General features: G+C 56.0%; 1 protein-coding gene across 1 annotated transcript; it reads left to right on the forward strand.

The window, feature by feature from the left end:
* The first annotated feature begins 5,608 nt into the window (after positions 1-5,608).
* rln3a (relaxin 3a) lies at positions 5,609-9,835 on the forward strand. Its single transcript, XM_070873764.1, has 2 exons — positions 5,609-5,783; positions 9,561-9,835. The coding sequence occupies exons 1-2, from the start codon at positions 5,609-5,611 to the stop codon at positions 9,833-9,835; spliced, it is 450 nt and encodes a 149-aa protein (XP_070729865.1).
* Positions 9,836-12,428: the final 2,593 nt, after the last annotated feature.

Raw genomic sequence — 12,428 nt, forward strand, 5'->3', positions numbered from 1 at the left:
ACTGAGGGAGTGCCGCACTGTCGGAGGGGCAGTACCGAGAGAGTGTCACACTGTCGGAGAGGCAGTACTGAGGGAGTGTCGCACTGTCGGAGGAGCAGTACAGAGGGAGCGCCGTACTGTCGGAGGGGCGGTACTGAGGGAGTGCTGCACTGTCGGAGGGGCAGTACTGAGGGAGTGCCGCACTGTCGGAGGGGCAGTACTGAGGGAGTGTCGCACTGTCGGAGGAGCAGTACAGAGGGAGCGCCGTACTGTCGGAGGGGCAGTACTGAGGGAGTGTCACACTGTCGGAGGGGCAGTACTGGGGGAATGCCTCACTGTCGGAAGGGCAGTACTCAGGGAGTGTCGCACTGTCGGAGAGGCAGTACTGAGGGAGTGCCGCACTGTCGGAGGGGCAGTACTGAGGGAGTGTCGCACTGTCGAAGAGGCAGTACTGAGGGAGCGCTGCACTATTGGAGGGGCAGTACTGAGGGAGCGTCACACTGTCGGAGGGGCAGTACTGAGGGAGTGCCACACTGTCGGAGGGGCAGTACTGAGGGAGCGTCACACTGTCGGAGGGGCAGTACTGAGGGAGCGCCGCACTGTCGGAGGGGCAGTACTGAGGGAGCGCCGCACTGTCGGAGGGGCAGTACTGAGGGAGCGCCGCACTGTCGGAGGGGCAGTACTGAGGGAGCGCCGCACTGTCGGAGGGGCAGTACTGAGGGATTTCAGCGGCAATCGGTGAGAGGCGGGAGCAGCGTGGAGAGACCTATAAAAGGCTCAGCTTGTGCAGCTCCAGCCGGGAGAAAAAGCAGAAAAGAAGTAGAAAGGTGACGTCACAGCCAAAGGGGTAAGTGATTGGCTGGTGATTGGTAGTTTTTCTTTTTTATATCAGTAAGTAACCTATAACAGTGTTTAAGGTCCCCTGCGGTCATCACCCTGCAAAACAGATACACCGCTTTGAGTACTGTTGGGGGGGATGACTCATCAAGGGAGGGCAGCAGCAGCCAAGTTCATGGCACCATGGCTGGCTCTGCTGCACAGGAGGGCAGGAAAAAGAGTGGGAGCGCGATAGTGATAGGGGATTCAATGGTGAGGGGAATAGATAGGCGTTTCTGCGGCCGCAACCGAGACTCCAGGATGGTATGTTGCCTCCCTGGTGCAAAGGTCAAGGATGTCTCGGAGCGGGTGCAGGACATTCTGAAAAGGGAGGGAGAACAGCCAGTTGTCGTGGTGCACATTGGTACCAACGACATAGGTAAAAAAAGGGATGAGGTCCTACGAAACGAATTGAAGGAGCTAGGAGCTAAATTAAAAAGTAGGACCTTAAAAGTAGTAATCTCGGGATTGCTACCAGTGCCACGTGCTAGTCAGAGTAGGAATCGCAGGATAGCGCAGATGAATACGTGGCTTGAGCAGTGGTGCAACAGGGAGGGATTCAAATTCCTGGGGCATTGGAACCGGTTCTGGGGGAGGTGGGACCAGTACAAACTGGACGGTCTGCACCTGGGCAGGACCGGAACCAATGTCCTAGGGGGAGTGTTTGCTAGTGTTATTGGGGAGGAGTTAAACTATTATGGCAGGGGGATGGGAACCAATGCAGGGCGACGGAGGGAAACAAAAAGGAGATAAAAGCAAAAAACAGAAAGAAGATGAGGAAAAGTGGCCTCTGGGCCCCACAAGGTAATTCTGGGCCTCTGTTGCCATGGTACCCCCTCTTCTTGCCACCCACAGAACCTTCCAAACTGACCCCTCCGGCAAAGAACAAAAAGGGCCACTGTACAGCAAAATTCTAAAAGGACAAAGGGTGTTAAAAAAAACAAGCCTGAAGGCTTTGTGTCTTAATGCAAGGAGTATCCACAATAAGGTGGATGAATTAACTGTGCAAATAGATGTTAACAAATATGATGTGATTGGGATTACAGAGATGTGGCTCCAGGATGATCAGGGCTGGGAACTCAACATCCAGGGGTATTCAACATTCGGGAAGGATAGAATAAAAGGAAAAGGAGGTGGGGTAGCATTGCTGGTTAAGGAGGAGATTAATGTAATAGTTAGGAAGGACATTAGCTTGGATGATGTGGAATCTATATGGGTAGAGCTGCAGAACACGTTAGTGGGAGTTGTGTACAGACCTCCAAACAGTAGTCATGATGTTGGGGAGGGCATCAAACAGGAAATTAGGGGTGCATGCAATAAAGGTGCAGCAGTTAGAATGGGTGACTTTAATATGCATATAGATTGGACTAACCAAACTGGAAGCAATACGGTGGAGGAGGATTTCCTGGAGTGCATAAGGGATGGTTTTCTAGACCAATATGTCGAGGAACCAACTAGGGGGGAGGCCATCTTAGACTGGGTGTTGTGTAATGAGAGAGGATTAATTAGCAATCTCGTTGTGCGAGGCCCCTTGGGGAAGAGTGACCATAATATGGTGGAATTCTGCATTAGGATGGAGAATGAAACAGTTAATTCAGAGACCATGGTCCAGAACTTAAAGAAGGGTAACTTTGAAGGTATGAGGCGTGAATTGGCTAGGATAGATTGGCGAATGATACTTAAGGGGTTGACTGTGGATGGGCAATGGCAGACATTTAGAGACCGCATGGATGAACTACAACAATTGTACATTCCTGTCTGGCGTAAAAATAAAAAAGGGAAGGTGGCTCAACCGTGGCTATCAAGGGAACTCAGGGATAGTATTAAAGCCAAGGAAGTGGCATACAAATTGGCCAGAAATAGCAGCGAACCCAGGGACTGGGAGAAATTTAGAACTCAGCAGAGGAGGACAAAGGGTTTGATTAGGGCAGGGAAAATGGAGTACGAGAAGAAGCTTGCAGGGAACATTAAGATGGATTGCAAAAGTTTCCATAGATATGTAAAGAGAAAAAGGTTAGTAAAGACAAACGTAGGTCCCCTGCAGTCAGAATCAGGGGAAGTCATAACGGGGAACAAAGAAATGGCAGACCAATTGAACAAGTACTTTGGTTCGGTATTCACTAAGGAGGACACAAACAACCTTCCTGATATAAAAGGGGTCAGAGGGTCTAGTAAGGAGGAGGAACTGAGGGAAATCCTTATTAGTCAGGAAATTGTGTTGGGGAAATAGATGGGATTGAAGGCCGATAAATCCCCAGGGCCTGATGGACTGCATCCCAGAGTACTTAAGGAGGTGGCCTTGGAAATAGCGGATGCATTGACAGTCATTTTCCAACATTCCATTGACTCTGGATCAGTTCCTATGGAGTGGAGGGTAGCCAATGTAACCCCACTTTTAAAAAAAGGAGGGAGAGAAAACAGGGAATTATAGACCGGTCAGCCTGACCTCATTAGTGGGTAAAATGATGGAATCAATTATTAAGGATATCATAGCAGCGCATTTGGAAAGAGGTGACATGATAGGTCCAAGTCAGCATGGATTTGTGAAAGGGAAATCATGCTTGACAAATCTTGTGGAATTTTTTGAGGATGTTTCCAGTAGAGTGGACAAGGGAGAACCAGTTGATGTGGTATATTTGGACTTTCAGAAGGCTTTCGACAAAGTCCCACACAAGAGATTAATGTGCAAAGTTAAAGCACATGGGATTGGGGGTAGTGTGCTGACATGGATTGAGAACTGGTTGTCAGACAGGAAGCAAAGAGTAGGAGTAAATGGGTACTTTTCAGAATGGCAGGCAGTGACTAGTGGGGTACCGCAAGGTTCTGTGCTGGGGCCCCAGCTGTTTACACTGTACATTAATGATTTAGACGAGGGGATTAAATGTAGTATCTCCAAATTTGCGGATGACACTAAGTTGGGTGGCAGTGTGAGCTGCGAGGAGGATGCTATGAGGCTGCAGAGTGACTTGGATAGGTTAGGTGAGTGGGCAAATGCATGGCAGATGAAGTATAATGTGGATAAATGTGAGGTTATCCACTTTGGTGGTAAAAACAGAGAGACAGACTATTATCTGAATGGTGACAGATTAGGAAAAGGGGAGGTGCAACGAGACCTGGGTGTCATGGTACATCAGTCATTGAAGGTTGGCATGCAGGTACAGCAGGTGATTAAGAAAGCAAATGGCATGCTGGCCTTCATAGCGAGAGGATTTGAGTACAGGGGCAGGGAGGTGTTGCTACAGTTGTACAGGGCCTTGGTGAGGCCACCTGGAGTATTGTGTACAGTTTTGGTCTCCTAACTTGAGGAAGGACATTCTTGCTATTGAGGGAGTGCAGCGAAGGTTCACCAGACTGATTCCCGGGATGGCGGGACTGACCTATCAAGAAAGACTGGATCAACTGGGCTTGTATTCACTGGAGTTCAGAAGAATGAGAGGGGACCTCATAGAAACGTTTAAAATTCTGACGGGTTTGGACAGGTTAGATGCAGGAAGAATGTTCCCAATGTTGGGGAAGTCCAAAACCATGGGTCATAGTCTAAGGATAAGGGGTAAGCCATTTAGGACCGAGATGAGGAGAAACTTCTTCACCCAGAGAGTGGTGAACCTGTGGAATTCTCTACCACAGAAAGTTGTTGAGGCCAATTCACTAAATATATTCAAAAAGGAATTAGATGAAGTCCTTACTACTCGGGGGATCAAGGGGTATGGCGAGAAAGTAGGAATGGGGTACTGAAGTTGCATGTTCAGCCATGAACTCATTGAATGGTGGTGCAGGCTAGAAGGGCCGAATGGCCTACTCCTGCACCTATTTTCTATGTCTATGTTTCTTTGTTTTTCTATGAAACATTAAACTGAGGCCCCGTCTGATTTCTGGCGGATATTTAAGATCCCATGGTATTATTGGGAGAAGAGAGGTACTTGGGGAAGTTTCTGATCGATGAGATGATGCCCGCTATAAACGCCAGTCTGTATGGATGATTGAAGTCTCTGCCCCATAGGGAGAGTTACAATCACCCCGATCCTGTGTCCAGAGACTGCAGGTCGCTGTGTGTGAGGATCGGATGAGAGCTGGTGTTCACTGACCAGGCTCTCTCAGGACTGGTCCTCGAGTGAGGTGAGCTGGTGGCTGTGGAACTGACTCTCCAAGACGATCGGAGCGAGAGGGGACGGAGAGGAATTAACGGTTTTGAACAAAGATTTGTGACGGAATGTGTGACGTGAGCCATGGGGTCTCGACATTTGCAACATAATAATTCATCTCCGGGTGTTCTATCTTTGGCTTTGTGTGAGTGTTGATGAAAATGATGTTTAATATCTTGTTTGATAAGTTACAAAGGCAACGTGCGTTTAGTATGTGTCGGTCTGCACCTCGCTCACCGAGACCTTTACACTATCCCCACGCTGCTCATTAAACCATCAGTCTCCTGCTGTGTGTTGTGACAGCTCTGTAATTACATCTCTTTATCAGATGTTAACAAGGGTTTAAATATCGCACACTCCAAGTTAGGGGAGGCAGACAGTCTGACTGTACCACACTCACACACTGTCTCCCTGCTCGCTCACTCTTCCCCCTCGCTCGCTCTCTTTCCCCCCCCTCTTCTCCCCGCCTCTCTCCTCTCCCGCCCCCCTTCTCTCTCCCTCCGGTCTCTCGCTCTCTTTCTCCCTCTCTTCTCTCGCTCTCTTCCCCCCCTCTCTTCTCTCTCACTCCTCACACCTGCCGTTTCACAGGATAAGACAGCAGATCCCGGGAGATGCAGAAGCTTTGGTTCACCTTGGCTGTCTGGCTGCTGATCTCGGAGTTCCCGCTGGAGGGCGAGGCACGGAATGCTGCTCTGGGAGTGAAGCTCTGCGGGAGAGAGTTTATCCGGGCCGTCATTTTCACTTGCGGAGGCTCCAGATGGAAAAGGGTCGGGATAAATACACCAGGTAAGAATTACTAGGAGATTGTTTCACCCATAACACTCGGCGCAGTGTGGACTCTCCAGCGGGCGGATTACTTGCAGTAACAGATCCCAGCAGATTACCCACCAATAACAGATCCCAGTGGATCAACCACCGTAACAGATCCCAGCAGATTACCCACCAGCGACAGATCCCAGTGGATTACCTGTTGGTAACGGATCCCGGTTGATCACTTGTGGTCATCGATCCCAACGGATTACCAGCTGGTAACAGATCTCAGCGGGTTACCCACCAATAACAGATCCAGTGGATTATTTGCGGTAACAGATCCCAGCTGATTACCCACGGCAACAGATCCCAGTGGATTACCCATCAGTACCAGATCCCAGTGGATTACCCACCCCCTGAGAAGGACCAGGTAATGGGTTCCCTGAGAGACCAACGATCCTCAGGCCAGGTCTGTGTCCAGTCAGTGGCCCAACAGTAAGGGTAAGAATCCACCCCAAGTGTGAGGCAGAGTGACCCAGGCTGGATCCCAGTGGATTACCTGCCTGCTGGGGAGGACCAGGCAGCAGCTCCACAAGGGAGCAGCAATTGGGCCCACCATTGGGCTCAGTGCCCTGGGCTAGGCAGAGAGAGAAATCGGCCAGGATTCCCAGAGTTGTGTTGTGTTGGGACTGACACACTCGCTCGTGTCCCTGAGTGTGAGCAGTGTCGGATCGGACTGACATGGTTAATGTTGATGGGCCGACTTGAGATGGTAATGGCAGGAGTTAGAAACACATTAGTCAGGATGGGGTGTGAATGGTGGGATAATAACCAGTTGCCATTAGAGACACGGAGAAACAGGCTCTGTGGGGGGGGGGGGGCACAGATTGCCAGGGGTTACGTTCTGAAATTGTTGAACTGGATGTTGAGTCCAGGAAGCTGTAAAGTGTCTAATCGAAAGATGAGGTGCTGCTCCTCCAGTTTGTGTTGAGCCTCGCTGGAACAGTGTAGGAGGCCGAGGTCGGAGAGGTCAGAGTGGGAGTGGAGAATTAAAGTGACAGGCGACCAGGAGCTCAGGGTCACACTTGCGGACTGAACGAAGGTGCTCCACAAAGCAGTCACCCAATCTACGCTTGGTCTCCCCAGTGTAGAGGAGACCACACTGTGAGCAGCGAATACAGTAAAGTAAACTGAAAGACATACAAGTAAATCGCTGTTTCTCCTGGAAGGAGTGTTTGGGGCCCTGGACAGTGGGAAGGGAGGGGGTAAAAGGGCAGGTGTTGCATCTCCTGTGCTTGCACAGGAAGGTGTTGAATGGTGGGTCGAGCCGGTTGCAGTTGGAGTTTGCAGGCTTCCTGTGCTGAGCTTGTGGGTGGGAGCCTGAAGTATGAGACGAGCTTTCTGAGACGGGATGTAGTGAAACGAGGTCACAGCAGCACGGGGCTTTATAAATAATTCCAACCGCAGAGAGAGATTGTCAATTGCAACTTATTCACAGGCCCTAAAACTGTCATAAAGCGGATGATGGAAATGAAATGAGTGTTGTCTGATCTCACCTGGGACAGGAGCCAGTGCCCCGGGGTAGGAAGGGGGGGGGCTCGGCCAGTGCCCCGGGGTAGGAGGGGGGGGCTCGGCCAGTGCCCCGGGGTAGGAAGGGGGGGGCTCGGCCAGTGCCCCGGGGTAGGAAGGGGGGGGGGCTCGGCCAGTGCCCCGGGGTAGGAAGGGGGGGGGCTCGGCCAGTGCCCGTGGGTAGGAAGGGGGGGGGGCTCGGCCTTGTGCCCCGGGGTAGGAAGGGGGGGGGCTCGGCCAGTGCCTGTGGGTAGGAAGGGGGGGGGGCTCGGCCAGTGCCCCGGGGTAGGAAGGGGGGGGGCTCTGCCAGTGCCCCAGGGTAGGAAGGGGGGGGGCTCTGCCAGTGCCCCGGGGTAGGAAGGGGGGGGGGCTCTGCCAGTGCCCCAGGGTAGGAAGGGGGGGGCTCGGCCAGTGCCCCGGGGTAGGAAGGGGGGGGGGGGCTCGGCCAGTGCCCCAGGGTAGGAAGGGGGGGGCTCGGCCAGTGCCCCGGGGTAGGAAGGGGGGGGGGGGCTCGGCCAGTGCCCCAGGGTAGGAAGGGGGGGGCTCGGCCAGTGCCCCGGGGTAGGAAGGGGGGGGGCTCGGCCAGTGCCCCGGGGTAGGAAGGGGGGGGCTCGGCCAGTGCCCCGGGGTAGGAAGGGAGGGGCTCGGCCAGTGCCCCGGGGTAGGAAGGGAGGGGCTCGGCCAGTGCCCCGGGGTAGGAAGGGGGGGGGGGCTCGGCCAGTGCCCCGGGGTAGGAAGGGGGGGGGGGCTCGGCCAGTGCCCCCGGGGTAGGAAGGGGGGGGGGCTCGGCCAGTGCCCCTGGGGTAGGAAGTGGGGGGGGCTCGGCCAGTGCCTGTGGGTAGGAAGGGGGGGGGCTCGGCCAGTGCCCCGGGGTAGGAGGGGGGGGCTCGGCCAGTGCCCGTGGGTAGGAAGTGGGGGGGGCTCGGCCAGTGCCCCGGGGTAGGAGGGGGGGGCTCGGCCAGTGCCCGTGGGTAGGAAGTGGGGGGGCTCGGCCAGTGCCCGTGGGTAGGAAGTGGGGGGGGCTCGGCCAGTGCCCCGGGGTAGGAGGGGGGGGCTCGGCCAGTGCCCCGGGGTAGGAGGGGGGGGCTCGGCCAGTGCCCGTGGGTAGGAAGTGGGGGGGGCTCGGCCAGTGCCCCGGGGTAGGAGGGGGGGGCTCGGCCAGTGCCCGTGGGTAGGAAGTGGGGGGGGCTCGGCCAGTGCCCCGGGGTAGGAAGTGGGGGGGGCTCGGCCAGTGCCCCGGGGTAGGAGGGGGGGGGCTCGGCCAGTGCCCGTGGGTAGGAAGGGGGGGGGGCTCGGCCAGTGCCCGTGGGTAGGAAGTGGGGGGGGGCTCGGCCAGTGCCCCGGGGTAGGAAGTGGGGGGGCTCGGCCAGTGCCCCGGGGTAGGACTCGGCCAGTGCCCGTGGGTAGGAAGGGGGGGGGGGCTCGGCCAGTGCCCGTGGGTAGGAAGTGGGGGGGGGCTCGGCCAGTGCCCCGGGGTAGGAAGGGGGGGAGCCAGCAGGAAGTTTACTGAGGCTGGGGGCAGTGAGTATATCCCCTGCATCTCTCACCACCCTCAATACTGAGTTCAGATCAGCCGTGATCTAATGAAATGGCAGAACGAGCTCGAGAGGCTGAATGGGCCTCCTCCTGTTCCTGTGTAACAGGCTCTAGGGGCTGAATGGGCCTCTTCCTGTTCCTGTGTAACAGGCTTGAGGGGCTGAATGGGCCTCCTCCTGTTCCTGTGTAACAGGCTTGAGGGGCTGAATGGGCCTCCTCCTGTTCCTGTGTAACAGGCTTGAGGGGCTGAATGGGCCTCCTCCTGTTCCTGTGTAACAGACTCGAGGGGCTGAATGGGCTCCTCCTGTTCCTGTGTAACAGACTCGAGGGGCTGAATGGGCCTCCTCCTGTTCCTGTGTAACAGGCTCGAGGGGCTGAATGGGCCTCCTCCTGTTCCTGTGTAACAGGCTTGAGGGGCTGAATGGGCCTCCTCCTGTTCCTGTGTAACAGGCTTGAGGGGCTGAATGGGCCTCCTCCTGTTCCTGTGTAACAGGCTTGAGGGGCTGAATGGGCCTCCTCCTGTTCCTGTGTAACAGGCTTGAGGGGCTGAATGGCCTCCTCCTGTTCGTGTGATTGTTCTAAATGTGCTGGAGAAGGTTCGAAATCCTGAACTTACTGCAAACTAACTTTTAGTTGTTTGGATTATTTGGAGATTATTTAATGCTAATGTCCGTGTGTGCTAAAGCTTATGATCTGTTTCTGTTGCAGACATCCCGGAGCCCTTCAGCCACCTGGAGCAGACCACAGACGATGTCAATCCCAATGACTGGAATCTTGCTGGTGATGTCACCGGCTATGCGCCCGAGAGCTGGAGGGTCCTGGTGGGATTTGGAGATGAGGGTCGCAGCAGGAGGAGTATCTCTGATGATGTGTTGGAGGCTTTGAGGAGCACCGACAGGAAGGGGAGGGACGTGGTGGTGGGCCTGTCCAATGCCTGCTGTAAGTGGGGCTGTACCAAGAGTGAGATCAGCTCTCTGTGTTAGAGCCCCATTGTCGCAACAAGCCGCACCCAAGACTGACTCCATCCCTGCAAACACCTCGCATGCAACAATCCCACTCCCAAGCTCCACATTCCTTGGATACACAGCCTGTGGCAGCCCAAGAGGCAATACTTGTGGAGCGATGGTCGTTCGAAAGACAGACATTGTTACTTTAAGTGTTGGCTGTTCCGGTGTTTGCCGGAGTTTGATGTCTCGGTTTCCCATCAAACCTTCACTGTTTTTCTCCAATGTTTCCCATCACAACATGCTCGTATAGTCTCTTTTAATAAAAAATCACTCTCGCAGCCTGAATTGTCAGTGTTTCAGCCGCAACATTTGATTCACTTCCTTTGACTTGGTTCTGAGAATGTTGTTAACGAATCTCTGCCTCCTGGTGAAACAGTCTCGGTGTCCGTTAGGGAGGGAGTTCCAGGATTGTGACCCAGCGACGATGAAGGAACGGCTGATATATTTCCCAGTCAGGATGGTGTGTGACTGGGAGGGGAACGTGGAGGTGCTGGTGTTCCCATGCGCCTGCTGCCCTTGTCCTTCTAGGTGGGAGAGGTTGTGGGTTTGGGAGGTGCTGCTATAGAAGCCTTGGTGAGTTGCTGCAGTGCATCGTGTAGATGGTACACACTGCAGCCAGGGGGCGCCGGTGGTGGAGGGAGTGAGTGTTGAAGGTGGTGGGTAGCGGGCCGATCAAGCGGCTGCTTTGTCCTGGATGGTGTCGAGCTTCTCGAGTGTTGTTGGAGCTGCACCATCCAGGCAAGTGGAGAGTGTTCCATCACACCCCTGACTTGTGCCTTGTAGATGGTGGAAAGGCTTTGGGGAGTCAGGAGGTGAGACACTGGCTGCAGAATACCCAGCCTCTGACCCGCTCTTGTGGCCACAGTATTTATGTGTCTGGTCCAGGCGTGATCATTGTGAGTCTATAACCAGTCTGTGCAGTTACTCATTCTCTATTACCATGGCATTCGAGACTGCAATGAGCTCAGAGAGGGAGGGGGAACGTGGCCAGGGTCCCCATTCCTGGTCACTGTCCAGTCAGCCCTGCTGGATGGAGTGTGAATTGACTAAAGCCAGGGTCAGGGGTCAGGGCTAGCTGTGATGCACTCCATGGTTCAACAGCCTGCTGACGGTGTCTAGGGCGAGGTCTGTTGCTATGAAAACCGGACCCCAGCGAGACAGAGATGGGGAAAGAAGTTGCATTGTCTGAATTTCCCCGAGTGAGAGGTTGTCAGTGTGAGACAGCTTCACTTCCGGCCGTGTCACTCAGCATCCGTGTGTTTCTTGGAAACTCTCTTTTGTTCTGTGAAGTGAGACCGTGAAAACTGACAGCTTCCTCCGCATGGGTCGCAGTGCCCACCCTCCTCCACATACCCCCCCACCCACACCCCCATACCCCCACCCCCACCCCCATACCCCCACCCACACCCCCATACCCCCACCCACACCCCCATACCCCCACCCACACCTCCACACCCCCCAAACCCCCACCCACACACCCATACCCACACCACCACCCACACCCCATACCCCCACCCCCACCACACCTCCACACCCCCCCCATACCCCCACCCACACACCCATACCCACACCCCGTACCCCCACCCACACCCCGTACCCCACCCCCACCCCCATACCCCACCCACACCCCCCATACCCCCCCACACCTCCACACCCCCCCCATACCCCCACCCACACCCCCATACCCCCACCCACATCCCCACCCACACCCCCATACCCCCACCCACACCCCCATACCCCCACCCACATACCCCCACCCACACCTCCACACCCCCCAAACCCCCACCCACACCTCCACCCCCCCAAACCCCCACCCACACCCCCATACCCACACCACCACCCCACACCCCATACCCCCACCCACACCCCATACCCCCACCCCCACCCACACCCCCATACCCCCACCCACACCCCCATACCCCCACCCCATACCCCCACCCACACCTCCACACCCCCCCCATACCCCCACCCACACCCCCATACCCCCACCCACACCTCCACACCCCCCATACCCCCATACCCCCACCCACACCCCCATACCCCCACCCACCACCCCCCCAAACCCCCACCCACACCCCCATACCCCCATCCACACCCCCATACCCCCACCCACACCCCCATACCCCCACCCACACCCCCATACCCCCACCCACACCTCCACACCCCCCCATACCCCCACCCACACCCCCATACCCCCACCCACACCCCCATACCCCCACCCACACCCCCATACCCCCACCCACACCCCCACCCACACCTCCATACCCCCACCCACACCCCCATACCCCCACCCCCATACCCCCACCCACACCCCATACCCCCACCCCCACCCACACCTCCACACCCCCCCCATACCCCCACCCACACCTCCACACCCACCCAAACCCCCACCCACACCCCATACCCCCACCCCCACCCACACCTCCACACCCCCACCCACACCCCAATACCCCCACCCACACCCCCATACACCCACTCCCATACCCCCACCCACACCTCCACACCACCACCCACACCCCGTACCCCCACCCACACCCCGTACCCCCACCCCCATTCCGCCACCCACACC

This window comes from Pristiophorus japonicus, unplaced genomic scaffold (genome assembly GCF_044704955.1).
Source record: "Pristiophorus japonicus isolate sPriJap1 unplaced genomic scaffold, sPriJap1.hap1 HAP1_SCAFFOLD_563, whole genome shotgun sequence".
NCBI lineage: Eukaryota > Metazoa > Chordata > Chondrichthyes > Pristiophoridae > Pristiophorus > Pristiophorus japonicus.